The sequence below is a fragment of the Mauremys mutica genome, chromosome 14, assembly GCF_020497125.1.
Source record: "Mauremys mutica isolate MM-2020 ecotype Southern chromosome 14, ASM2049712v1, whole genome shotgun sequence".
Lineage (NCBI taxonomy): Eukaryota > Metazoa > Chordata > Testudines > Geoemydidae > Mauremys > Mauremys mutica.
In genome coordinates this window covers 43231516-43258354 of record NC_059085.1, presented here as the reverse complement: position 1 = coordinate 43258354, position 26839 = coordinate 43231516, and the positions used below count along the sequence as shown (strand labels likewise).

At 61.9% G+C, this 26839-nt stretch overlaps 1 protein-coding gene across 4 annotated transcripts in view; it reads right to left on the bottom strand.

Annotated features, from left to right (window-relative positions):
- Positions 1-3040: 3040 nt before the first annotated feature.
- CPNE7 (copine 7) overlaps positions 3041-26839 on the bottom strand; it is a 37393-nt gene continuing 13594 nt past the window's right edge. For all 4 annotated transcript variants that reach the window (XM_044987820.1, XM_044987823.1, XM_044987822.1 and 1 more), the window contains 14 exons: positions 25615-25797; positions 24608-24682; positions 23351-23425; positions 22351-22434; positions 20643-20732; positions 19998-20096; positions 19252-19338; positions 18635-18694; positions 15894-16027; positions 14965-15019; positions 12022-12073; positions 11450-11583; positions 8833-9069; positions 3041-4829 (listed from right to left, as the gene is read on the bottom strand). In XM_044987820.1, the coding sequence (XP_044843755.1) occupies positions 4692-4829; positions 8833-9069; positions 11450-11583; positions 12022-12073; positions 14965-15019; positions 15894-16027; positions 18635-18694; positions 19252-19338; positions 19998-20096; positions 20643-20732; positions 22351-22434; positions 23351-23425; positions 24608-24682; positions 25615-25797 (1503 nt within the window). In that variant the 3' untranslated portion in view covers positions 3041-4691. The remainder of the gene's footprint in view (positions 4830-8832; positions 9070-11449; positions 11584-12021; positions 12074-14964; positions 15020-15893; positions 16028-18634; positions 18695-19251; positions 19339-19997; positions 20097-20642; positions 20733-22350; positions 22435-23350; positions 23426-24607; positions 24683-25614; positions 25798-26839) is intronic.

Below are 26839 nucleotides of genomic sequence, written 5' to 3'. Positions count from 1 at the left end.
CCACTTGTTCTGCAGCTTTAGCAATGCCAGGAAGCAGAGCAGCCTCCGGGCCAGTCACAATCCTGCTGGAGCTGGCGGGATGCTCTTCCCCAGCTCCAGCCCCACAGCATATGTAATAACAGGGCAGGGGTGTCCCCTGAGTAAGAACTTGTTCCTGGGGGGGGATCCCCAATTATAGCACTGTCCTGGTGCCTGTGGTCCCCAGCGCTCGTGCTAGCTTAGGGGGGGGTGGCCCATTCAAGGGGAGCAGCTCTGCTCTGGAAGTCACTCCCGCCGCTGGCTGTCCTGCAAAGGCCCTGTGCTGGGTCCTGCACGAGGAGACCCAGACCCTGCCCCAAGGCGCGCCCCAGCTGATGGCAACCTCACCACCGAGGGGGAGACACACACAGAGCTCCAGCTGGTGCTGTGGTGGGGGAGGGGCTTGACAAAGCCATTATCTGGTCTCTAGAGCAGCTCTGCAGGAGATGGGCAGGCCCCATGCCATGCTCTGGGATAATGACTCCTGCAGCCCTCGGTGGGCTCAGCATGGCCGTCGCCTGCGTCCCAGTCATGAGCCGACACCTCATGCAATCCATCAGCATGCCGGGCGCTGTCTGTGCCATGCAGCACCAGGAAGAAAGAGGCTGGCAGAGGGCCCACCCAGAAGTGCTGTTGCTGAGGCAGGAAGGAGAGGCGAATGCAGCTGGCTCTATGGCAGGTCACCTCGGATGGGCAGCACAGGACCCCTGGGTTTGTCGGTAACGGAGGCAGAAGGGATTGGGGTGGGGGACAGAGAAAGGCAGGAACCAGGGGCCCTTTTCTGACCCTAGCCGTCACTTTAAAGGCTTGTGGGAGGGGCTCTTCCCCTCTGACCTGAATTTGCAGGGTCATTGACCCCGTGATTCCCCGGGAGCAAACCCCACCTGGTTCATTTGTCAGGCTGCAAAGCAGGGCAGAGGGAAATGAAAAAGCCAGAGATACTCAGAGTAATCACAGCTGGAGCAGCTTGGAAGCGACTTTAAAGCCATTGCAGCTACAAAGTGCAGCAGCTTTAAATTCAAAGGTCTCCCTGCTTTAATGTGACTAATCCACGTTAAATATGCATGCCGTCCTCATCCTGCTTTGCACGAACGCCAATCTCATTCCTAATTGGGGTCGCTGGTCTCCATGCAGCAAAATCAATGAGTAGGAGCCCGGCGGAACCCTGCTTTTCTGCACTGTGTAATTAACCAGCGGAACGCATTGCTGCGGGATATTACTGAGTTTAGCAAGTCTCAGGAAACAGTTAGACACAGGGGAATTTCTACCACGCGGAACATGGGGCTCTCGGTGCTATAACAAATTAAATCAGATTGAATCTGTGTCCCAGTTGGAGGCAGGATTTGAAGTTGTCATGGTAAAATACGAAGGAATCCTGGCAGGGCCATTGGCCCAGATCCGGAATGATATTTGGGTACCTAATGCCCATTGATGGGAAACCTCAAAGCGACAGCCACAGTCTCCATTTCAGCGCTGCAGAGAACTGTGGGGCATGTTCATAGATATTAAGGCCAGAGGGGACCATTAAGAGCATCTCGTCTGACTCCTCTATAAGCCAGGCCAGCCAGTCCCACCCGCTCACTCCTGCATCCTAATCTGTGGTCGGGCTGCACCAGGCGGTTTAGAAAAACATCCGGCCTTGATGTAAAGAGTCCAAGAGATGGAGACTCTGCTGGCAGCTCCAAGGGTGAATTCCCTTTACTTTCAAAATGTGCATCTTACTTCTAGGCTGAACTTTGCTGACTTCGCCTCCCAGCCATTGAATCTTGTTCTGCCTTGATCTGCTAGAGGAAAGAGCCCTGTGCTATCAGATACCTTCTCCTTGTGTAGGTGCTTAGGGACTGTGGCCAAGTCACCACTTAACCTTTTCCTTGATAGCTATAGAGATGGAGCTCCTTTAGTCTCTCATGGAAAGGTGCATCTCCTTCATGGAACTCTTCGCTGAGCTCTAATTTTTCAACATCCTTTTAAAAGTGTGGACACCTGAGCTGGACATGGTGTTTCAGTACAGAGCTCACCTGTTCCGTAGACAGTATTACTGTTTACTATAACCTATATTCCATGTCCAGAGATAAAGTGTATCTCCAAACACTGCCATCACCCTTTTAGCCACCACATCACACTGGGAGCACGTGATCAGTTGTTTTCCTCCATGACTGCTACATCTTTGTCAATCATTGCTTCCCCCAGTACAGTTCTGCAACCTATAAACATGTCCTGCATGCTCTGTTCTTTGATATATACCCCAGCATTTAGCTGTGTTAAAGCTATGGTGTTTTATTATACCCATCTTACCAAGCCACCCAGATTGCCATGTGTCCTCAGCATTATGTACCTCGCCACCAAGCTTTGTAGAGTCCATAAACTTTATCAACAATTTTATATTTTTTCCCAAGTCACTGATAAAATTATAGAATAGCATTAGACTGAGTACCAGTCTCAGGGGCTGCCGACTAGAAACACACCAGCTAATTCCTTATTAATAGAGCATTTGGAGATCTATCAGTTAGCCAGTTTTTAATCCATTTAATAGATACCATAATCATAATGAATGAGCCAACTTGTAGCTGGGAGGGCTACCAGGCTACCGGGCTCCACTTAAATGTTGGTACATCAGCTTGCCATTCGCATTGTGGAGTTTGCCATCTGGCAACTTGACCTGTAAGGTAACAACGTTTTGTAGGTGGGAATTTCCCAGGTTTTTTGTAAAAGAGTATCATCACCAAGTGGAGCATCTGCTGAGACATCAATGAGGCTACAAATGGAAAGGGCCATCAATCATCAAACTTCAGGGGAGGAGCTGATCGCCACGGGGGTCAGGCAGAAATACTCCTGCTGTGGGACAGCACTGCGTAACTTGGTGCACCGAGGGGGGCACAGAGGACTCCCAAGTAGGGGGGACCCTCTGCTCTGCTCAGGCAGCTTTCAATAAAATGTACCAACACAGGGGGAAATACAACATTGCCTTTATTGGCTCATTCCTCCCATATAGCAAGAACAGGAGGTTCGTCATGCAGACGCTAAGTGACAGACAAGCACACGGTACACGGAGAAATATGCACAGCTGGGAACAGCACCTCCACTGGCAACGTGAATGAGCCCAGCTAGCATCATGCACTTGACAGGGAAGTGAAATGGACGAGCGGGGCAACACTGAGCGGTCGGGGATCCCTTTCACTGGCAGCTTTGGCCTAGCCACGCCTACGTCACTGCTTCGCTGCACAGGCTGGAGGCAATGCCAGCAAAGCGGCCGTCCCTTGGGTCGGACCGAGCTCCCTGTTTGTTCTCTCCCCCCATGCCATGAGATTGCTCTGCTGTCGGAGGTGGGAGGGGCTCCTAGCAGACCAGACCCTGCCAGTCAAGATGGGGGTTAATATATTTTCCTGGTTATTTTTGTTGTTCATTAAAATACTCGGATATGATATGCAAAGGGTGGCTGGGCAATGCCCAGCAACCAGCTGCTCCTGGGGCTCAGCGCAGTGCAGGGGGGGCAGGACATGGGCCCCACTCTGTGCAGTCTCAGGTGAGAGAGGCAGACAGAGGCAGCAGCAGAACTGTCATCAGCTCGCACGCGCCATGTTATGGGGGCAGCTCACGCCACTTGGGAGTTCTCACCTGGCCTCAGCCCAATGCACTGGGGCCCCTGGCACGTCTGCTGTGCTGGGCACAAGCCAGCCAGGTAAGAGGCCACTCCAGACCCATTGCAAAGGATGGTCAGGTTGCTCTCCGGGTTTCTTTGACAGGCAGCAGGGGCTACCCCTGGGGGATGCTGACATGATCCACAGTCAGGGAGGCTGCTGGTCCAGGGCTGGGGATGCCAGCCGCGTTCTGGGCAGAAGATGGGAAATCATGCAGCGTGGGAGCGGACAGAGGGGCCTCAACATTGGGTGCATAGGTGTGTATTCCCTGCAGCAGATCTGATTGGCTGCTCTTCCCCCGGAGGCGGGGAAGGGAGAGAAGCTGCCAGTCAGAGGGAGTCTCCCAGCTCACTTAGAAATTTTATTTCCAGAACTGAGCCAGCACTTTAGACACTGGGTGCTGGGGATGCCTGAGAACCAGGAAACACACTGCACAAATGGGTCACTCACCCAAGAGCTGTCAGCCACTGGAGCCCACGAGCCAGGCTCCCTATCCCATTCCTAGTACTCCTGGGACCACCAAACCAGTGCCCTGGAGGCAGCGGGCTCTGGTCCCTCCCCCCTACCCCCCCCGGTCCAGCCAGCCCCTCACTCACTCTCTGCTGGCTGACCAGCCACTGCCACCCTCTCTCCCCTTGCCTGCCTGATTCCATCACACTGTAAACACCCACCTCTCCGCATCCAAGGCCAGGTCACTGCATCACGCCCAGAAGCTCCTTGTCAAACTGAGCAGGGACCCGGCCCGAGTGAGAAACCAGCAAGGCACCCCCCGCCCCCCGCGCTTCTCATGTGCCTTTGCACTGCTGGCTCAGCTCGCTGTCTGGGTCCTTCAGAGGGCCGGGGGAGGCAGGGGGTGCAGCGTGGCATGTGGGCGGTGGGGGGGAGGCTGCCTGGGGCCCCGCGCTCGCTGCTGGGGGGAGCCTGTACGATTCAGACAGCGACACACTCTTGCTCTCCTTTGCCTTTTATTTCTTTGTCCATCGTGGGCCGGGCTGAGGGACGACGGCAGGGCAGGGGCGCCGGAGGGGTGGTCCCTCACTGGGGCGAGTCGAGGGTGGAGTTGGGCGAATCGGCTTTGGGACACCGGGGCGGCAGGGCCTTGTAGCTGTAATACTCCACCACCTGCTTCGGCACCTCGGCCAGCACGCACTTCGCCAGGGCCGTGGCCGAGGCCTGCAAGACAAAGGGCAGCCGTTGGCTCTGGGCTCTCCCAGCCAGGCGCTCCTCAGCACAGCACCGGAGGGTGGCGGCGAACAGCCCCGTTGTCCTTTGGGGCATAACTGCCATTAGCTCATGCCTGGGCTCTGCCATTTCCCAGTGCTTCCCGCAACTGCATCTGAAGGGTTAATCCTGCCCAGTGGCTCTCGGTATCACTGTGGCTAAAGGAAAAGACGTAAGTCTCCAGGAGCTTCAATTACTGACCATCAGGATCAGTTAGCCCTTGAAGTGCCCAAGCAGCTCAGATCTCAAGCGGGGCCAGAAATGCAAACTATGGACTCCCCCCCCCCAATTCCATCACAGCTGGGCTGACCCTGAAGGACCCAGAGGAGCCGTTCCCTCCATCTGTGGCTTCGCCCGCACACCCAGCGTCAGCTCAGCTTGATCAAGAGAGATTCCAGCACGGAGCCAGAGAAATCCATACACTGCCTCTCTGCCCTTCGGGGAGCCCAGCTGCTTAGATGTCTGGCTAGCGCGGCTGGAGATCCTGGCCCGGCGGCTCTGGGGAAGAGCATTGACACGGGCAGAGACGTAGGCCAGGGCTCCCTGGTGGGGCATCTTGCTCACTGCCAACTTCCATGTGCAGGAAAACTCAGGGCAGCGTCGCCAGCAAAGCCCCCAGCCACCCCCCCGTGCTACACACAGCGCCTGTGTCCCCGACACAGAGCCTGACTGAGACACCCCCCCGTGCTACACACAGCGCCTGTGTCCCCGACACAGAGCCTGACTGAGACACCCCCCCGTGCTACACACTGCGCCTGTGTCCCCGACACAGAGCCTGACTGAGACACCCCCCCGTGCTACACACAGCGCCTGTGTCCCCGACACAGAGCCTGACTGAGACACCCCCCCGTGCTACACACAGCACCTGTGTCCCCGACACAGAGCCTGACTGAGACACCCCCCCTGTGCTACACACAGCGCCTGTGTCCCCGACACAGAGCCTGACTGAGACACCCCCCTGTGCTACACACAGCGCCTGTGTCCCCGACAGAGCCTGACTGAGACACCCCCCCGTGCTACACACAGCGCCTGTGTCCCCGACACAGAGCCTGACTGAGACACCCCCCTGTGCTACACACAGCGCCTGTGTCCCCGACACAGAGCCTGACTGAGACACCCCCTCTGTGCTACACACAGCACCTGTGTCCCCGACACAGAGCCTGACTGAGACACCCCCCCGTGCTACACACAGCGCCTGTGTCCCCGACACAGAGCCTGACTGAGACACCCCCCCGTGGTACACACAGCGCCTGTGTCCCCGACACAGAGCCTGACTGAGACACCCCCTCTGTGCTACACACAGCACCTGTGTCCCCGACACAGAGCCTGACTGAGACACCCCCCCGTGCTACACACAGCGCCTGTGTCCCCGACACAGAGCCTGACTGAGACACCCCCTCTGTGCTACACACAGCACCTGTGTCCCCGACACAGAGCCTGACTGAGACACCCCCCCTGTGCTACACACAGCGCCTGTGTCCCCGACACAGAGCCTGACTGAGACACCCCCCTGTGCTACACACAGCGCCTGTGTCCCCGACACAGAGCCTGACTGAGACACCCCCCTGTGCTACACACAGCCCCTGTGTCCCCGACACAGAGCCTGACTGAGACACCCCCCTGTGCTACACACAGCGCCTGTGTCCCCGACACAGAGCCTGACTGAGACACCCCCCGGTGCTACACACAGCGCCTGTGTCCCCGACAGAGCCTGACTGAGACACCCCCCCGTGCTACACACAGCGCCTGTGTCCCCGACACAGAGCCTGACTGAGACACCCCCCTGTGCTACACACAGCGCCTGTGTCCCCGACACAGAGCCTGACTGAGACACCCCCTCTGTGCTACACACAGCACCTGTGTCCCCGACACAGAGCCTGACTGAGACACCCCCCGGTGGTACACACAGCGCCTGTGTCCCCGACACAGAGCCTGACTGAGACACCCCCCCGTGGTACACACAGCGCCTGTGTCCCCGACACAGAGCCTGACTGAGACACCCCCTCTGTGCTACACACAGCACCTGTGTCCCCGACACAGAGCCTGACTGAGACACCCCCCCGTGCTACACACAGCGCCTGTGTCCCCGACACAGAGCCTCAGTGAGACACCCCCTCTGTGCTACACACAGCACCTGTGTCCCCGACACAGAGCCTGACTGAGACACCCCCCTGTGCTACACACAGCGCCTGTGTCCCCGACACAGAGCCTGACTGAGACACCCCCCTGTGCTACACACAGCGCCTGTGTCCCCGACACAGAGCCTGACTGAGACACCCCCCTGTGCTACACACAGCGCCTGTGTCCCCGACACAGAGCCTGACTGAGACACCCCCCCGTGCTACACACAGCGCCTGCGGCCCCACCCAGACACCCCCCCTTTGGGCTGTTTACATGCAGTGTAGACATTTGGGCTCAGACTGGAGCTCGAGCTCTAGGACCCTGGCAGGAGGGAGGATCCCAGAGCCGAACGTCTACACTGCAGTTAAAGAGCCCCTGAGCGGGAGCCTGAGTCAGCTGCAGGGGTCTAGCTGCAGTGGAGACACACCCTGTGTGGGTGAACCAGACAATTGCTACACTCTGCAGCGAACGCACACAGGACAGCGATAAAAGCCAAAACACCCCATCGCCTGTGGGTGAAGACGTCTCACAAAGCGATCACGGAAACCGGCACAGCGCTTACCTTCAGAGCTCTGCTGGACACTGCAAATCACGGTCTTCACAAAGACACTGGCTTATTACAACTCTCTGTAACCACTAACCCCTTTCTGTCCTGTGAGCAGGGCTGTCCCTTAGCCTCTTCACCCTGAATGGGCCCTTAGAATATGTGCTAACTGCTTATTCGACACTATCGCTTTGATCTTGTATTTAGCTGTGACAACCACATCTACACTACAGACCTCTATGGGCAGAACTAGGTCGCTCGGGGATGTGAAAAATCCCCCAGTGCAGACAGCGCTGTGTGGATGGGAGAGCTTCTCCTGCCAGCGCAGCTACTGCCTCTCTGGGGTGGAGTAAGTCCGCCGACCGGAGACGCTCTGCCGTCGGTGTCAGAGCACCTTCTCCAAAGCACGGCACTGGTGCCGCTGTGTCGCTGAACGTGAGGACAAGGGGTGCTCCCAGTACCTTTCCCCGAGCTGACAAGCAGCTCCGTCTAAATCACCACCAGAAGCTGGTCCAATGGAAGCTGGTCCCTCACCCACCTTGTCTCACCTTTTGTTTCAGCATGGAGCCCAGAGACCAAGCGGGTGTCTGGAGCCCCTTGGCTGGGTAAAGGCCAGGGACGCCCCCCTCAGTCCCCTGTGAGCCGCAGGAACAGGAGAGTTTCCTTCGAGACACAGAGCAAGGACATGGTTTTACTGAACAGGGAGCGAGGGCGGCCAGACTGTGACGGGGCCCATGGAGACCAAATGGGGTGTGAGGAGAGAAGGCCTTTTCTTACCCCCTCATTAGCTGCCTTCACCAACAGCACAAACTCTGAATCCTGCCCCTGTAGCCCTTGAGAGGGTCAGCAGAGCAGGATGGCACCAGGCCACCCTCCCCTGGGAGCCCCACGGTGCCAGGGCAGGCGGGAGAGGCCTGAGCCTCTCTGGTTTTGGGGAGGATACTGCCAGCCCCCTTCCTAGCCCTCCGAAGTGCATCTCTCTAGGTATCCCACAGCCCTCATGACTGAGCGCCACCCCTGACTTACCCTCACGGCACCTTGGGAGGGGTGGCAGTGCCACCAGCCCTGGTGATGGGGAAACTGAGGCACGGAGCCACAAAGGGACTTGCCCATAGCCAGAGATGGAGTCTGTGGCAGAGCCAGGCTGTGACCCCAGTCACCCAAGTCCCATCTCTATGCCCTACCCACTAAACCATCCTCCCTGATGCCACGGTGATGGGCACGCCACAGACACGTGTGGTGGTCACAGCCATGCAGTCATTATGGAAGGGGCCTCGGGGGCCGACTCACGTTCTTGAACTCTCTGAAGGGGACGAACTGCACGATGTCCCGGAGGACGGGCTCCCCCTTCGGGGAGCGCAGGACCCCGTCGTCCCCGTCCAGGATCTGCATGTCGGTGAAGTCCGCGTTGCCCACCCCTACGATGATGATGGACATGGGGAGGTAGGAGGCCCGCACGATGGCCTCCCGCGTGTCCGCCATGTCGGTCACCACCCCGTCCGTCAGGATCAGCAGGATGTAGTATTGCTGTGGGGCAAAGGGGGGAGAGCGGCTATGGGTGACTGGGCAGAGCTAGCCCCCCGCGCCCCCCGTCCCAGTGCAGGCAGTGACTGATTCCTTGCTCCTCTTCAAGCCCCATCTTACGGCTGCTGGTCCCCGACTCCCCCAGCACCCTGAGACACAGAGCCGGGTCAGCACACAGGCTGAGGACGATGCATTAGCTGCTGTCATTAATTGATAGGCTCAGCCGGCGCGGTAAATGATTCAGTGAGCAAATAGCCAGGGAGGTCCCAGAAGAAAATGACATTTTCCTAAAACGCTCCACATCCGCAGGTGTAAATAATTGACGGGATTTTAATGAAAGGCCCCCGCCCGCCCTACCCAGTGCGCACACGCACACAGAGCCAGTCCATGGCAGACGCCCCGAGACGCCACTGTGATGAAGTGGGAATGTTCGGGCTGTGTTCTGTGACTGCTGAGTGGGGATATTGACCTGGGGAGGTTGCAGGGAGTTGTGCTGGGACTGTCTGCACTGGGGAAGGGAGGATACCTGAGCATGTCACCTGAGAACCCAGGTGGGGGTTGGAGGCCAGGTGACACCTCTGCCTGACACTGAACAAAGGACACAAAGGCTGGGGGAGGAGCCGGGGGGAAGCTGAGTGAGAGGCTGGGGGGAGTTTCAGTTTTGGAGCTGGCTGGGAAATGGAGAGGGGCCCCGACGGGGCTCGGGCCTCCCAACGGGGCTGTGGCCTCCCTGGGGCCCCAGATGGACCTAACTAAAGGGGATCCTGTTGTCTGTACCGGCAATACCTGTTTGGGACCGTGTTCCTGTCGTCTAAATAAACCTCTGTGTCACTGGCTGGCTGAGAGTCCCGTCTGACTGCAAAGTGGGGGGCAGGACCCTCTGGCTTCCCCAGGACCCCGCCTGAGTGAACTCACTGTGGGAAGCGCACGGAGGGGCACATGCTGAATGCTCCAAGGTCAGACCCAGGAGGTGAAGCCGTGGGAGCTTCTTGCCCTGGAGACAGTCTGCTCCGAGGGAGAGGAGGCTCCCCAAAGTCCTGCCTGGCTTTGTGGGGAGCAGTTCCAGAGCATCGCCCGGGGACTCCGTGACACCAGGTGATCAGAGGTGTTGCATGGAGACTGGGATAACTGGCCCCACTGGACCCTGGCACTGCATCTCTGGAGCCAGGAATCTGCTCCATGTATTCCTGTCACTCCGCTGCCCCCCAAAGAGCTCCGTGCAACCTCAGGCCTTTTCTTACTCGGCTAGCCTGGCCCAGTAACTCCACACTGACCTGCCAGAAACTCCACAGGCCCCTGAGGGTTTGGCTATTTATTCACAGCTGATTGAATGTTGCTGGAGGACATGAGGACACTGCATGAGCAGAGGGGAGAGGAGGCCTGTTCCGAGGAGTCCCTGAACTTGGGATCTTCTAATAAGCACTTGGCTTCTGTCACGTGCTCCAGGTCCATCAGGGCCGAGCGCACCGGCTGTGCTGTGGAATGGGCTGCAAATGTCCGTTCAGGCAGACGCCCTGCGTGTGAGGCAGGGCGCTTGCTGCCATGTTAAACATTCCCGGCACGTGCGGCTGAGGCAGGAGCTGGCGTTCCTTCGATGGCCAGGGGTAGCTCTGATGCCCAGCCAGCAGCCATGGGGCTGACGGTAGCAGTGCCGAGCCATGCTGGGCAGGACTGGCCTCTCCCTGCTAGGCCTGAGTCCCGAGTGATGGGCCTTCCCCACAGCCTGGAATGTCTCACTCTGAGGAAGCTTTCCCTGGCTCTCAGCTGAAGGTTCATGTTGTTTCACCCCATCGCTGCTCGGTGCACCCCCTCTTCCCCGCCACTAACTCCTGCTCCCGCCTGGCGCTTGTGCTGCAGCAGCTCTCCGAGGAGCAGACTCAGCATCCGCCACAGCGTAAGAGGAACACTCTGAGGGGGGCAGAGTGAACTCAGCCTCCCAGCGCCCCGGGAGCGATACAACCCCAGGGGGCAGATGAAGAACATTTGCAAAAGTGCCCTGCTGTCTTAGGAGCCAACGTCCCATTTGCCAACCTGGCATCGGACCCTCTCTGAGTCAATGGGCCGTAGTCGCTTTGACAATGTTACCCTAAGCAACTTGCCCCAGGCCACGGCAGCAGCCTCTCGCCTTGGGACCCTGGGGAGATCACATGAGAAAGGAGTTAGGAGGGTCTCAGCCAGGTCCCTCACGTTGCAAACACCACCACGCTACGGGCACAGCTGGCACTCTGTGCCCAGCCCAGGACTGTGCCCTCACAGAGCCGCGTGGCAGAGGCTTACACAGCACAGCTGGACAGTCTGCATCCAGGCAGAAGCGAGTGCCGGAGATCCCAGGCCCCTCGGCCTGCGGTGCAGGCAGCGCGGTAGGAACGGGGCAGGTACTCACAGAGGCCTCCTTCGTTCTCTCCTCCGCCGCCGCCACCCTGGCCACCTTGGAGATGATGGGGGACACGTTGGTGGGGCCGTAGAGCTGGATTTTCGGCAGGCAGTTCTGGTAGGATTCCACCACGCCCTGAATTCCTAGTGGGGGACATCAAATCGGGTGACAAGCCGCCCGGCCCAGCAATTCCACGGCCCAGGGCCGCTAACCTCTCCCTGCCCATCCCCTGTGAGGACACTAATGAGGCAGGTCCAGGCCCCGCTGCCCGGCTCCACCCACGTGCCCAGCAGACAGGCTGCCAGGATTCAGCCATTCCTCGTGGGGCGCTGACAGTGGTCAGCGAGGGGGCCCCGGATTGGAGCATGGTCCGTTTCCGGCGCAGAGGCCACGACCTGCCAGGCAGGAGGGGAAGCGTCCGTGCTCAGCAGGGAGAGGGGGTGGGAGCAGCAGCACACGGGCCCGCAGCCCCCCTCACACACACTCCCAGCAGCGAGGGCTAGACGGGGCGAGGCCTGGCTGCCCCTGGGGCCCTGGCACGGCGTGCAGCGGCCTGGCTCTCTCTGCTGCCAGCCTCTTACCTTCACACTCGTCATCATCCGGATTGAAGTTGATGGCGAAATCATGGGAAACCTACCAGAGAGCAGAGAATGAATCGGGGGGGGCCCCCGGCCCCTCATGACCCCCCACTGCCCCTTTGTGTGCAGCGAGGGTACGTCTCTAGCCCTGCCTCTCGCCTCCCCGGCTGGACTCTGGCTAAAGGGCAAACGATGCAGGGGCTGTTCCTGCCTCCTCGTGCAAAGCCCTCGCACTGCTGGGCCTCAGCCCCCCCGGCACGTGCTCTGGAGACCACACTTAGTCCTGTCATTTCTCTGGGGGTCTTTGTCTGCTCTGCTCTATAGAAATGGCAGGTGCCGTCGACGTGACGTGTCATGTCAGGGCTGCGCGCTGCTCCCCGGGACGGAGCCCACTCGGCAGCGCCAGCGAGAGGGACCTGCCCAACCGAATCCACCCAAAACCCTCCACGCCCTGAACAGGGGAATCAAGGCAGGTGAGCTGGGAGCAGCTGAGGCAAGTGGGAGCTGCCCAGCCTGGCCTGCCAACATCAAAGCCCTGGACAGGAGTCTCCCCTCCCCCAGCTCCTCAGTCCATCACCTCCCCTACCCCTGCTGCTCAGCCCCCCATAGCCTCTCCTGTATCTCAGTCCCTGTAGCCTCCTCCGCCCTACACTCCTCATCCCCCACAACCTCCCCGGCCCCCCACTCCTCAGCCCCCGTAACCTCCCCGGCCCCCCACTCCTCAGCCCCCGTAACCTCCCCGGCCCCCCACTCCTCTGCCCCCGTAACCTCCCCGGCCCCCCACTCCTCAGCCCCCGTAACCTCCCCGGCCCCCTACTCCTCAGCCCCCGTAACCTCCCCGGCCCGCCGCTCCTCAGCCCCCGTAACCTCCCCGGCCCCCCGCTCCTCAGCCCCCGTAACCTCCCCGGTCCCCCACTCCTCTGCCCCCGTAACCTCCCCGGCCCCCCACTCCTCAGCCCCTGTAACCTCCCCGGCCCCGTAACCTCCCCGGCCCCCCTCTCCTCAGCCCCCGTAACCTCCCCGGCCCCCCACTCCTCAGCCCCGTAACCTCCCCGGCCCCCCCCCCCTCTTTCCCCGTAACCTCCCCGGCCCCCTCCTCCTCATCCCCCACAACCTCCCCGGCCCCCCACTCCTCTGCCCCCTTAACCTCCCCGGCCCCCCACTCCTCAGCCCCCGTAACCTCCCCGGCCCCCTAGTCCTCCGCGCCCATAACCTCCCTGGCCCCTGTAACCTCCCCGGCCCCCCACTCCTCAGCCCCCGTAACCTCCCCGGCCCGCCGCTCCTCAGCCCCCGTAACCTCCCCGGCCCCCCGCTCCTCAGCCCCCGTAACCTCCCCGGTCCCCCACTCCTCAGCCCCCGTAACCTCCCCGGCCCCCGTAACCTCCCCGGCCCCCCACTCCTCAGCCCCCGTAACCTCCCCGGCCCCCTACTCCTCAGCCCCCGTAACCTCCCCGGCCCCCGTAACCTCCCCGGACCCCCTCTCCTCAGCCCCCTTACCCTCCCCGGCCCCCCTCTCCTCTTGCCCCGTAACCTCCCCGGTCCCCCACTCCTCTGCCGACTTAACCTCCCCGGCCCCCCACTCCTCAGCCCCCGTAACCTCCCCGGCCCCCTACTCCTCAGCCCCCGTAACCTCCCCGGCCCCCGTAACCTCCCCGGCCCCCCACTCCTCATCGCCCGTAACCTCCCCGGTCCCCCACTCCTCAGCCCCCGTAACCTCCCCGGCCCCCCGCTCCTCAGCCCCCGTAACCTCCCCGGTCCCCCGCTCCTCAGCCCCCGTAACCTCCCCGGCCCCCCACTCCTCAGCCCCCGTAACCTCCCCGGCCCCCGTAACCTCCCCGGCCCCCTACTCCTCAGCCCCCGTAACCTCCCCGGCCCCCGTAACCTCCCCGGTCCCCCTCTCCTCAGCCCCCGTAACCTCCCCGCCCCCCCGCTCCTCAGCCCCCGTAACCTCCCCGGCCCCCCGCTCCTCATCCCCCACAACCTCCCCAGCCCCCCACTCCTCAGCCCCCGTAACCTCCCCGGCCCCCCGCTCCTCATCCCCCATAACCTCCCCGGCCCCCTACTCCTCCGCCCCCGTAACCTCCACTGCCCCCGTAACCTCCCCGTCCCCCCACTCCTCCTCCACCGTAACCTCCCCGGCCCCCCTCTCCTCATCCCCCGTAACCTCACCTGTCCCCCACTCCTCAGCCCCCGTAACCTCCCCGGCCCCCCGCTCCTCATCCCCCGTAACCTCCCCGGCCCCCCACTCCTCAGCCCCCGTAACCTCCCCGGCCCCCGTAACCTCCCCGGCCCCCTACTCCTCAGCCCCCGTAACCTCCCCGGCCCCGTAACCTCCCCGGCGCCCCACTCCTCAGCCCCCGTAACCTCCCCGGCCCCCCACTCCTTATCCCCCGTAACCTCCCCGGGCCCCCACTCCTCAGCCCCGTAACCTCCCCGGCCCCCCACTCCTCAGCCCCCGTAACTTCCCCGGCCCCTACTCCTCAGCGCCCGTAACCTCCGCGGCCCCCGTAACCTCCCCGGCCCCCCACTCCTCAGCCCCCGTAACCTCCCCGGTCCCCCACTCCTCAGCCCCCGTAACCTCCCCGGCCCCCCGCTCCGCACCCCCCGTAACCTCCCCGGTCCCCCTCTCCTCAGCCCCCTTAACCTACCGGGCCCGCAGGTCATCAGCCCCCTTATCCTACCGGGCCCCCCGCTCCTCAGCCCCCGTAACCTCCCCGGTCCCCTACTCCTCATCCCCCACAACCTCCCCGGTCCCCCACTCCTCAGCCCCCGTAACCTCCCCGGCCCCCCACTCCTCAGCCCCCGTAACCTCCCCGGCCCGCCGCTCCTCAGCCCCCGTAACCTCCCCGGCCCCCCACTCCTCAGCCCCGTAGCCATCCTGGCCCCCACCATGCTGCTCCTCAACTCCCCCCCGCAGGCCTGTTTCTTACCCTGCAGGGGTCTTACCTCGTACTTGGGTGGGATCCTCGCACCAAACCCTAAGGCGGAGAATTTCTTATCGCTGGAAGGAAGCAGATGTCAGATGCTGCTCCGGTGCCCCAGCACCCAAAGCGCCCCCAGGCCCCATAAAGGGATCTCCAGGGAGTGAGGGGCCCAGACAGGGCACAATGAACCCTGATGCAGAGCCTCCAGCCGGCAACACCGGCCCCTCCCCGCTCAGTGTCTGCCCCAGGAGCCCCCGGAACGGACCAGTACCATGGTAAACGGCAGGGACTCCTGCCAGGCCCCGGCCCCACCTGGCATGGGGGTGCCCGGGGAGCACTCAGTGTATCGCCTGCCCTCTCCCGCACTGGGAGGGGCCCATCCCAGCCAGCTCCCAGCAGTGGAAGGGCTTGGCAGCTGGGGGAGTGGGCCAAGCTGGGGCACTTCTCGCTGGGGCAGCAGGGGGGTGGGCAGCTTGGGGGGTGTCCGGGGCCTTGTCATTTCTGTGTGGCAGAGCCTACAAAAACCCAGAGAGGAAGAGCCGGCCCAGATGCAGCTGGGCTGCTGTGTGTGCGTGTGTGTGTGTGTTACGGGCGGGGGGGAGGCAGGGCCCTGCACCCCCCACTTTTTTGATTTACCGGGACTCTCAGCCAGCCAGTAAAACAGAAGGTTTATTAGACGCCAGGAACACAGTTCCAAGCAGGGCTTGTAGGTACAACCAGGACCCCTTAGCCAGGTTTTTCTGGCAGTGTGTGTGTGGGGGGGGGGGTGCCCAGCAGGCCAGTGGACATGGGGGGCTCCTGTGGGCATGCAGCAGCTGAGAGAGCAGGGCCCGATGGGCGGGAGCCTAGGCAGCCAGCTCTGAACTCCAGCATTCCCCAGAGGGGCTGGCCAGGCTGATGGGGATGTTCGCCAGACGGGCCAGGCACAGACAGAGCCCAGGGCTGTCTCACCTGTCGTAGTCCTGGCAAATCTCTCCCACTGCCACCAGTGCCTTCAGGTACTCGTTGGGCTGGTAGGGGTTGATGTAGTGGAGAGAGCAGCTGTTCCGAGGGTCTCCGTTTGACGCTGTGAAGTCAATAGCCACCTGGGATCGGAAGACAGGTGGTCAGCAGAGCCAGCCCTGGACTCACGAAGCAGGTAGGTGGAAGCATCCAGCAGTAAAAGGCTTTTTAAACCCACCTTTGCTAACACCCTCCCCCTCCCCGTGACATCCTCCCGGCACCTCTTCACTCATGGACGTTAGCCCAGGGTGCACCATGGTTTGCAATAAGGGCTGGGGGTGCGGGGGTGATGCCACATGCGAGGTGGCACCAGTGACAGAGCAAGTGTCAAGAGCAGTGGGGAGGAGTTTTCTAAAAGTTCCTGCAAACTTCTTTCATTGCTGCTCAGAAGGGACAGGCTGCCAGCAGGGCTGAGCTAAGCCAGCCTGTGTTTCTGCTCTGCCGTTCCCCTTCAAGCCATGTCACGGAGTGATGGGACATGATGTCTCACAACATGACAGGCCTTGCTCCCAGGACCAACCACCGCTCTCGGCTTGTCTCATGCTGCGGAGCAGAGCCAAGCAGTCTGCTTCCCGCACGTTGCGGGGCTGACTCACTCTGGGGAGAAGATGCTTTTGCAAAATGCAATCTGGAGGCTGGTTGTTTTTTCATTTTTAATGAGGAATCTGTGCAAAGTACCAGCAAAGGTCTAACAGCAGGGAATGCAAAACACTAAGGAGCAGAGGGAAGGAACCTGGCTCATGCCCAGCACCAGAGTGTGACAGAGACTCAGGTGCAAAGCCAAGGAAGGAGGATGTTTTCAGGGACTGATACGCATTTGCACGTGCAAAAAACTATGCACACCCATGTGCTTAACTTACATGTGCAGTTGTACGCACAACTCAGCTAGCTGCATGTGCAGCAGGTGGTTTAAATGTACAACTGCCCAGCTGTGTGTGCATGTGCAATTCTTGCACATCTCAGGCCCCTACAGTCTGCAGGGAAAGCAGCTCACTCACTAGTCGTGTTTTAATTAATAGGACTGGAGTATGAAAAAGAAAACTGCACCATGACTGGCTCTGAGGTGTCAGTAGCCCTTGAGAAGCCACTTAGAACCTTACTGGACTCAGAGAGTTAAACATTGCACCTGCATCCCGCCTTTCTCTAGCAAACTGAATCTCGGGGGTGGGGGGGAAGAAACCTGCCCCAGGGTCCAAGCAGGGGCTCCGGACTGCTGCTGGCGGCACTAGGTACGTCCAGTTCGAGCTCACCTCCTGCATGGCTGATTGTGGAGACTACGCTCTGAAGTTCTGGGGATCTCAGTGAGGTGTGAATGGATGACTGTGGCCAAGCAGGAGCGGTACCGACTGCTGAGCCAGCAGTTAAACAGCGTGGGGCAGGTTCACTGGTCCGTTCTGGCTGTGTTGTCCCAGTCCAGCCAGGGAAGCAGCTGCTAAAATCAGCCACACTAGCCAGTTCATCAGGGTTTACGGCTGCTGTGTGCGCCAGGCCCCGTGTGCACCAGGCCCCGTGCTTTTCTTGTTAGTCATGTAACGCTGCGCTGTCCCGCCCAGGCAGCACACAGCGAGCAGGGCCGGTGCAAGGATGTTTCGCACCCTAGGCGAAACTTCCACTTTAGCCCCCCACCCCAAGCCCCCGCCCTGAGGCGCCCCCTCCTGCCCCCGCGGCAGCTCCCCCCCCTCCGCCCTGAGGCACCCCTCCCACCCCAGCTCACCCCTGCTCTGCGCACGAGCACCCCGAGCAGGCCATGGCTGCTTCACTTCTCCTGCCTCCCAGGCTTGCGGTGCCTAAGCTGATTGGCGCCTCAAGCCTGGGAGGCGGGAGAAGTGAAGCAGCCACGGCCTGCTCGGGGAGGAGGCGGGGCAGGGGTGAGCTGGGGCGGGGAGTTCCCCTGCGTGCCGCCCCCCCCCCTTGCTGCAGGTGGCCCTCCCCGCGCTCCCCTGCCCCAGCTCCCTCCGCCTAAATGCCAGTGGCGACCGGGGCGGCCGAAGATCCAGCCGTTGCGGTTGCTGCTGAAGAAAATGGCACCTCCCAAATCCCAGCGCCCTAGGTGACCACCTAGGTCGCCTAAATGGTTGCACCGGCCCTGACAGCGAGGCAGAGAGACAGGAGCCGTGCTACAGAGCCACGCGTCTGCAGGGCCGAGAGCTCGGGGCACCACATATTTCTCTTTGGGCATGAAGCTACGAGCCCTTCCAAATGCCCCTGCTGGGGGCCCTGTAACAGCAGGGCCTGGCCGAGGAGCAGCTCGTCAGCCCACTTTGCCGTTCATTTCCTTACGGGTGGAACGACCCTGTGCTGAAACAGGGTGCGGGATGGGCAGGCCAGGAAGCCTAAGGATCCCCATGCTGGCAGAGGGGAGCTCGCGCTCTGCGCCCACGAAGCCCTTGGCCCCTCCGTGTGCCGTGGAGATCTTCCCCCCAGGAACCAGACAGCGGCCCACCAAACACGTGTCCCATAGGCCGCCAAGCAGCCTCCAGAACTAGTGCCCCATGGAATGCCCCATGCCTGATCTCCAGCCTCCTGCCTCATCCGCTCCCCGCGGTGGGCCTGAGCAGGATCAACTCCTGGGCCAGGTTCTAACACTTCCGTCCTGGGACCCAGGACGAGGTTTGCTCCGAGCTCGCTGCTCAGCCTGCCATGCCCGCCGGGGAGGCCTTGCCAGCGGAGAGACAGGGCGTGCTCCTTACCGTGAAGTGGATCTGGCATCCGCCCATGATGTAATCCAGGAAGGAGTAGACCCTGTGGAGCTTCCAAACAAAGGCCGTGTTAGCCAGCCCCTGACAGCACAGCCCAGAGCTCTTCTGGCCGTCTGGCTGGCCTCTCCCGGCAGCGATCCAGGCACAAGCAGCCCGGAAGGACAGACACGAGCGGAGCATTCTGCACTGCTAACAGCTCGATTGCCTGCCAGACAGCATGGGGGGACAGCAGCCGCCCGCCGGGCGCTGGGAGCCAAGGAGGCTGCCGCAAGGGGAGGGATATGGATACAGCGAGACATGTGTGTCAGTGTCCCCGAGCCGGGACAGAGCTCTCCTAGTCACTGCTCCTTTACCAAACAGCCTCAGAGGGGGAGTACGTCCTGCAGGCTTGTCCGACCAGCCCCCTGCCCCAGAGTACAAAGGCGCTTTCGCCTCCTGCTAGCCCCTCTGGCATCAAGGTGCCAGGACAGCCGAGGGGCACTGAGTCACCCTTGGCACGGGGCTGCTTCCCTTGTGGTCACCACAGGGTGCTGCAATACAGGGCACAAGGGCTGATGTGAGAGCTCCAGGAAACACCCAGGGCAGGCTCGGCCCGGCTCCCGGCTCACCTTCAGATCCAGTAAGATGACCACGCCTGAGTTCTTGTAATTTCGTTTCTTGATTTTGTACTTTGGGTTCATGCAGTCCCACTGCACCTTGGAGCACAACAGAGAGAGAGCAGCGGAGATCTGTGATCTGCGGACGAGCAGCCCTGGAGCTCAGCCAGACGTGCCCAGCACCTCAACAACACGCAGCGCCCCCGGGCATCCCCGCAGTGACATGCGCCGCCGGGCCTGGCCTCCAGCCTCCGGCAGCGCTGCACGCACACGCGAGTCACACACCCAGACTGTGCACCCGGCAAACAGCGAACCCCAGAGCTGGGCAGACAAGGGGAAATCTGTGTTGCAAAACAGCTCAAAAAAATGCCGGAACGTTTCAGGGGGTTGGTTTGATAGTTTGAGGATTTTGCCTTTTCTCATTTTAAATGTCAGGGAAGGAAGGGGGAGAAAAGAGGGAAAAACAAAGACCACAAAACAAACACAACCCATTTTTGTTTTAGTTTTCCTAGATTCCCACCCCCCACCCAAAAAAACCCGGAAAAATGTGAAACCACCACGTTCGGGACAATTGTTGAAAGTCGTTCAATTTCAGGGAAAAAGTTTTGCCTCAACATGTGACCAACTCGGGCGAATACCCAGCACACACACGCAAAGGGCTTTGACACAGAACGGCCGAGTCGCCTCACGTCACCAGCAGCCGGCCCACCTGGAGACCCACATGCGTAGGGTCCCCATCCCCCCCGCCCGCAACAAACCTTGTTCTCCCCACTCGCTTTCTGCATTTCCTCAAACGTGGTGTAAAACTCTCCGATGAAGTCGTGTTTTCCCCGGGAGTCGTAGTCCCAGACGACACACTATAGGAGAGGAGCTCAGCTGAGCCAGAGGGTCCCACCTCATTCACCCCTCTCTAGGGAGGGGCCTTTCCCAGCCCCCAACATCCCCCCCACTCACCCTGGACCCTCGCCGTGGATACGCACCCAGCCATGTGCGTGGTGTCCTCCTTCCAGCCCTGAGCTATACAGACACTTCAGAGGAAGGGCTCAATGCCCCTGGACAGCTATGTAAGCACACGAGGGGAGCACTTACCCTTCTTGGGGGCCGGGTCAGGCTCTGAAGCAGGAGGACCGAAGGCCCTGGTCATGTGTCTGTGCGTTTGTGAGTGTAGCCTCTGCAGTGACACTAACACATGGGTGTCCTGTGGCAGTGAGTTCCACAGGCCAAGCCTATGTTGCATCAGGATGCATTTCCTCTGCTCCATTGTGCCCGGGTTGCCTTTGACCCTGGGGGCAGGTTGCATTGTGACGGGGCCGGTCCCCCTTGCAGGAGACTCGGTGAGGTGGCCCCTTTCAGCTCCCCCGAGGGCGGTGGCTACTCAGGGCTTCCCCCCTTCCCTTCCTCACCCTCAGCTTCCTCTTCTCCTCGCAGCTGCACAGCGAGTTCAGCGAGACCTTGAACGGCTCCCACACGGGGCTCAGGTTGTTCTTGACCACCTGTAAACACAAGAGGGTAGTGGGAACGTGCTGCATACGGCCTGTCGGGGCACTCCAGGGCGATGAGCAGGGTGCCCGCTGGGCTTCCATCTGCCAGAGGCCCAACGGGCTTTGCAAACAGCCCTGAGTAGCCCTTGCCCCCCTCCCAACCCCTGCGGGTGCTGAGGCACAGGGAGGGGAGGACCCTGCCCAGGGTCATGCAGGATCCAGGCAGTCCCATGCCCAGCCCTGTGCTCTAGCTGTCACGGAGTCCCTGGGCGAGGCTCTGGAGCTGCTCCCCACCAAGCCAGGCAGGACTCTGGGGAGCCTCCTCTCCCTTGGAGTAGACTGTCTGCAGGGCAAGCAGCTCCCACGGCTTCACCTCCTGGGTCTGACCTTGGAGCATTCAGCATCCTCTGCCCCTCCGTGCGCTTCCCACAGCGAGTCCGCCCCGGTGGGGTCCTGGGGAAGCCAGAGGGTCCTGCACCCCCACTTCACTTCGCAGTCAGACGTGACTCTCAGCCAGCCAGTGACACAGAGGTTTATTTAGACGACAGGAACACGGTCCCAAACAGGTCTTGCCGGTACAGACAACAGGATCCCCTTTAGTTAGGTCCATCTGGGGCCCCCGGGGAGGCCACAGCCCCGTTGGGAAGCCCAAGCCCCGTCGGGGCCCGTCTCCATTTCCCAGCCAGCTCCAAAACTGAAAACTCCCCCCAGCCTCTCACTCAGCCTCCCCCCGGCTCCTCCCCCAGCCTTTGTGTCCTTTGTTCAGTGTCGGGCAGAGGTGTCACCTGGCCTCCAACCCCCACCTGGTTTTCAGGTTACTGCTCAGGTATCCTCCCTTCCCCAGTGCAGCCGTCCCAGCACAACTCCCTGCAACCTCCCCAGGTCAATATCCCCACTCAGCAGTCACAGAACACAGCCCGAACATGCCCACCTCGTCACACTAGCCCCCGCTCCGGCAGGGGGAGGCGCTAGGTAGCCAGGCCCTGGACGAGAGACTCCCTGGACCAGCATCTAGTGCCCCTCTCACCTCTGTCTCTCCCCTCCCTGCAGGCTCCCACCAGGAAGGGAATGGCGGGGCCCAGGTGGGCCTGACAGCGTAACAGCTCTGCTAGGTGCCTAATCCTCCTAGGCCCCCGTCAGGGAGGTGTGAGCAGAGCAGCAGCAGGCACTTCCATGGTGCGCTGCCAGCACAGGGAGCAGCGGGGGCCGGGGGGCCCCGTCACTCATCCCCTCTTCCCTTCCCAGGCAGAGCCCATTACAGCTCTGGGGGCCCTGCTCTGCCGGGAGCGAGAGGAGCTGGCAGGGGAGGATCCTCTGGCAGCATGGAGCCGCGGGGAGCTTTCCGGGCACGGCGCTCTCCCCCTCCGCTGCCCGTCCTCTCCTGCGGGGGGAGCTGCCTGGGGCTGACAAGCAGCTCCTGCTGGGGCTGGAGCCGGGGGCACAGGGGCGAGAGCTCCAGCGTCCCCACCAGCCCCTCCTCTGCACCCCCATCACCCCATCCCCGCCAGCCCCTCCTCCACCCACTCCCATCCCTTTCACCCCCCCATCGCTCCCCACCCTTGTCTCCATTCCCTTCCCCCTGGGTGGCAGCAGGGGCTCCTTGGAGGCTCTGCCCGCGGCGGGGACCCACCTCGGTGCGATACACCAGCTGCTCGCTCCCGTCGTCGTTGATCCGGTAGAGCTCCAGGAAAGGATCCGACTTGCTGAAGAGATCCTGCCGGGGGGGTGGGCAGAGGGGCCCGGTGAGCTCCATGGCTGGTGCTGCCCTCCCGCTCCGGAACAGCCCTGCCAGTCAGAGCAGCAGGACCAACCTCCGGGCCATCTCCCCCGATACCCCCCCGACAGGGGACCAGCCGCCGGACCAGCCCTGCCCAGGATGGGGGCTCTGAGCACCCAGGGGCCACTGTGCCAACGCTCCACACTCCCTCACCCCTGCCATGGCCACGCTGGACTCCTTCCCTGCCCCTGCCTTGTGCCCACTCTGGCCCTGGCCCCTGTCTGTGGCTCCTGCAGTCTCACTGCACCTCCTCTGCCCGGCCAGCCTCTCTCGTGCTGTGCCCGCAGCAGCCTGCCCCGGTGACTCCCAGCCCTTGCCTATCGCTGAACTGCCCCCCAGCATCCCTGCCAGCCTGTGCTTTCCCGAGGGGCTCCGGGGAGCGGGGCTGGGAGAGGGAGATCTTTCACCCCGGTGGGTGGGAGGAGCCCTTTGGACAGCTGGGTGCAGCGAGCTGGGTGGGGCTCGATTGGGACAGGGGCACCAGCACAACCCCCCCATCGCAGAGGGCAGGCTCAGCGGAGGGACAGAGCTCCATGTGTCCTGTCACTGGTCAGAGCCACGGCCCGCTGACCAGGCTTCTGAGGGGCGAACTGGCCTGGCCGCTCCCATCGCGTGCTCTGCCGAAGGCAGCTCCAGCCTCCCCCAGCAGCACCCGAGCGTTGGAAAGGTGCCGGAGGGGTGCCAGGGCCAGTCGGCAGCCACAGCTCCCAGCTCTTAGCTAATAACCACACTGGCTCCTCCGCGTGGCCATTCCCAGGCTGCACCCCGCCCGATCCGGGGGGCTGGGGGCACCGGGGTCTCAGCAAAGGCAGAGCGGAGTCTCTCGGCCACCCCCAGCGGCCAGCAGAGGTACCTTGTCGTCCAGCTTCTTGGCCCGGAATGCCAGCTCCACGTAGCCATTGTTGCCGGAAATCTCCTCTGACAGCACCTGAGGGGAGAGCGCCAAGGGGCCCTCAGAGACAGGCAGCCGGGCACAAGGCCCAGGGAGAAACCTGCCCGGTCCTGGCTGCCTGTTGGAGCCACCACACACAGAACACACCTGTGTGGCACTGGCAGCGATGTGTGTGCCAGGCCGGGCAGCAGGGCCCGGAGAGGCCATTGTGCACCTGCCACGCGCCAGGCCGGGCGGCAGGGCCCGGAGAGGCCGTTGTGCACCTGCCACGCGCCAGGCCAGGCAGCAGGGCCTGGAGAGGCCGTTGTGCACATGCCACGCGCCAGGCCAGGCGGCAGGGCCCGGAGAGGCCGTTGTGCACCTGCCACGCGCCAGGCCAGGCGGCAGGGCCCAGAGAGGCCGTTGTGCACATGCCACGCGCCAGGCCAGGCGGCAGGGCCCAGAGAGGCCGTTGTGCACATGCCACGCGCCAGGCCAGGCGGCAGGGGCCAGGGGCCGCCATCCCAGCACACTCTTTAGTGTGTTCTCCATCACGTTCAAAGAGCACAATTCCTGCGCTGCACGGAGCAGGTGTCCCAGCAACACCCATACACCAGCTGGCGGGGCTGGACTCTGGGGAACGAATGTGGATTCCCCGCTATGGGCAGGAGCCAGGCACCAGTGATGAGAACCTGGGTTCTCCTGGGGAGATGACGGGGGCAGATCAGGGCTAGTCTGCGTAGGGTGGGACAGGCTGGGGGGCAGGAGGAGACGGGCAATGGGAGTTTGGCCCCTGCAGCAGCAGGATCTTCAGCACAAACCTGGCTGGTTGTGAGCCATACCAGAGCCCCGGAGGATGTGGCAGGACCCCTCTCTGGGGCAGGTGGGGGGACAGCAGCATTAGAAATACGAAGAGGCGCTCCGGGCTGGGGGGAGCAGAGCACCGGGCAGCTCTCTAGAGACAGCTCCTGCCCACCGAGTGCCAGGCTCCAGAGCCCGTCAGACGGGTACATGTGCTCAAGGGTTTCCTGGCAGAGCCGTGTGGCACCGAGGCAGCCAGAGCAGGGCATGGGGCAGCTCTGGGGTCGGCCCCTTCCTGTCCTTTCCCAAAGGGAATGGCCCAAGCAGGCCCAGCTGAACGCGTTCCCCCCTCCCTGCAGGCTGTGTGAGCAGCAGGACCGCTAGGAAGTGCAGAGCTGGAGTCAGCCTGGAGGCACAGGCCGGGCCGGCCGCACTCACCGTGATGGTGGACTTGCCGGCGTACTTCCCGTACTTGAGAAACAGCGGCTTGGTCACCCGCTTCTGGGCCACGATCTGGAAGGGAAGATGATGGCACGAGTCGGGGAGGAGGGAGCCATGGGCCCATGCAATGCCCTGGGATGGGGGCAGGGGACCCATGGGCCCACAGGGGAGATGGTGGCACTAGAGTTGTGCTGGAGCATGAGCAGCCCCAGGAGACACGTTGCTGTGGGAGTCGTCTCGGGAGACGACTCAGGGGACACGGCACGTGAGTCACTCGGGGGACATTGGCGCGAGTCATGCTGAGGCACGAGTCATCCTGGAGGACGTCAGCACGGGGGCCAGTGAACCCCTGCGGATGGAACCAGCGCTGGACCAAGCCTGTGCCACACGCTGAGCTCCCCCGCCCTGGCAAGGACTTGCCAGCGATTCCCAGGCTGCAGGCGGAGGGCCTGGGGCTGCCAGGCTGTGGTTTCATGGACAGTGCTTGGCCTTTACAGACAGTCAGTGCTCAGACGTGCCAAGCAGCGGCACTTCCTGACAGCGCGGAAATCGCTCCCTTCTCCGGGAGCTGGGAGCCATCCCCGGCCCTGGCCACGTTAACCCGCAGCATCATCCCTCCGCTTTCCTCTCAGCCCTGGGGACTTCCAGTCCCACCGGCAATGCCATTATAGACTATGTGGGGCTTCCCCGGCCCTGGGAGGTCAGCGCACAAAGGGTCCAACGCCAGCCCGTCCTCGGCCGGGAGCGCTCAGAACTCCCACGCCTAGGCCGTGCCGCTGACTGCAATGACAACATCCTGCAATGTGCAAATATGGCACCGCTAAGCCCTTCTGCCGGCCACCTGAGCCACCTTCCCAGGCCAGGAACGGAGCAGCCCCGTGCCCGGGAGCAGTGAACGGTCGAATGGCAGGATTTCCCCCCCCAGGAAACACCGCAGCCCTGCTGGGCCACAGGCTGGGGACGGGCAAGAGGAGCGGCTCCCAGGGGGCAGTAAGGGCGAGTACCTGGCCCACGGTGCACTCCATGCCCCCCAGGAAGTCATCGTCGTGTGTCCCGAGGCTGGAGTGCCCGTGACTGTCGTACACCTCGAACCGCAGCTTCTGCACTTCCTCGAAGTAATAGTCCACCGTGAAGACCTTGGAGAAGACGGGGTGCAGGTTGCTCTTGATGATCTCGCTCCTGTCCACCTGGAGGCAAGAGGAGACTCAGGACCCAGCCCAGCAGCCCTGGAGACCGAGGGCCTCTCCTGGCCCCCCCAGCAGCCCCAGCAACAGCAGTGCAAGCTCCCCCCTCGCCTCACCTCACAGAGTGCCCCCCCCCGCCCGCCCACAGGGCTGGGGCGCCGTCTCCAGCCCCGGACCTTTGCCGCGGAGACTGTCAGCTGGTGCCAACTGCGTGGTGGGCTCAGAGATGCAGCCCCCCGTTCCCAGTGGGGAGACCACTGCCTCTTTTCACCCCCGAGGCAGGGCCCGCAGGGTGGGGCGGGCAGGGTTCTGCACAGCTCCAGGGCTCTGGCGCGCCGGATAAGATGGCCCCCTTAGCAGCAGGAGGAGGGTTTCCCCAGCTGCCAGCCCCACAAACTCCCCCTGGGCATGGAGAGTCCATGGAGCTCCCTGCCCACACCACCACCTCTTGAGGGCGCTATGCCAGGCAGTTGGGGAGGGGAGGGGGGGCAGTAGGGGGCACTATTCTGCCCTTTGTAATGTCCAAAGAGAAGCATATTTTTTTCCGCGGCCTCTTCCCGGCAGATAAGCAGCGACTGGTTCTCCACGTGTCAGACCTGGATGGCACCCAGATGAACCCAGTCCCTGTCCAGGGTCGGGGCCTGCAGCCCTTTCCACCCCCAGCGCTGGGCACTGTGTGGGCACGGCTCTGACAAGGGGCTTTGTTCTTTAACTGCTGCCGAAAACACGGCAGGGGGAGCAAGGCTTGAAAAGGTAGGTTTTTGTAGGGTCTACACAAATAGCCATTTTTAAAACGTCTCAGTTTTCGAGCGGCAGAATTCTTGGAAATGCCCTGCACCGAGGGCTTTTCCCCTCCAAAGATCCCAAGTTCTAACGTTTGTTTTTAACGCAGTTCTAAAAACAATCTGAACATAGGTCAAAACGCAGGAGCCGAATCAAACCTTCGTCTCCGTCCCTCCCGCAGGAGCAAACCCAGCGTTTGTGTGAACTGCCATGAACTAACCCAAGAGCGCTCAGTCACACCGAGAGAGGGATGCTCTCTCCT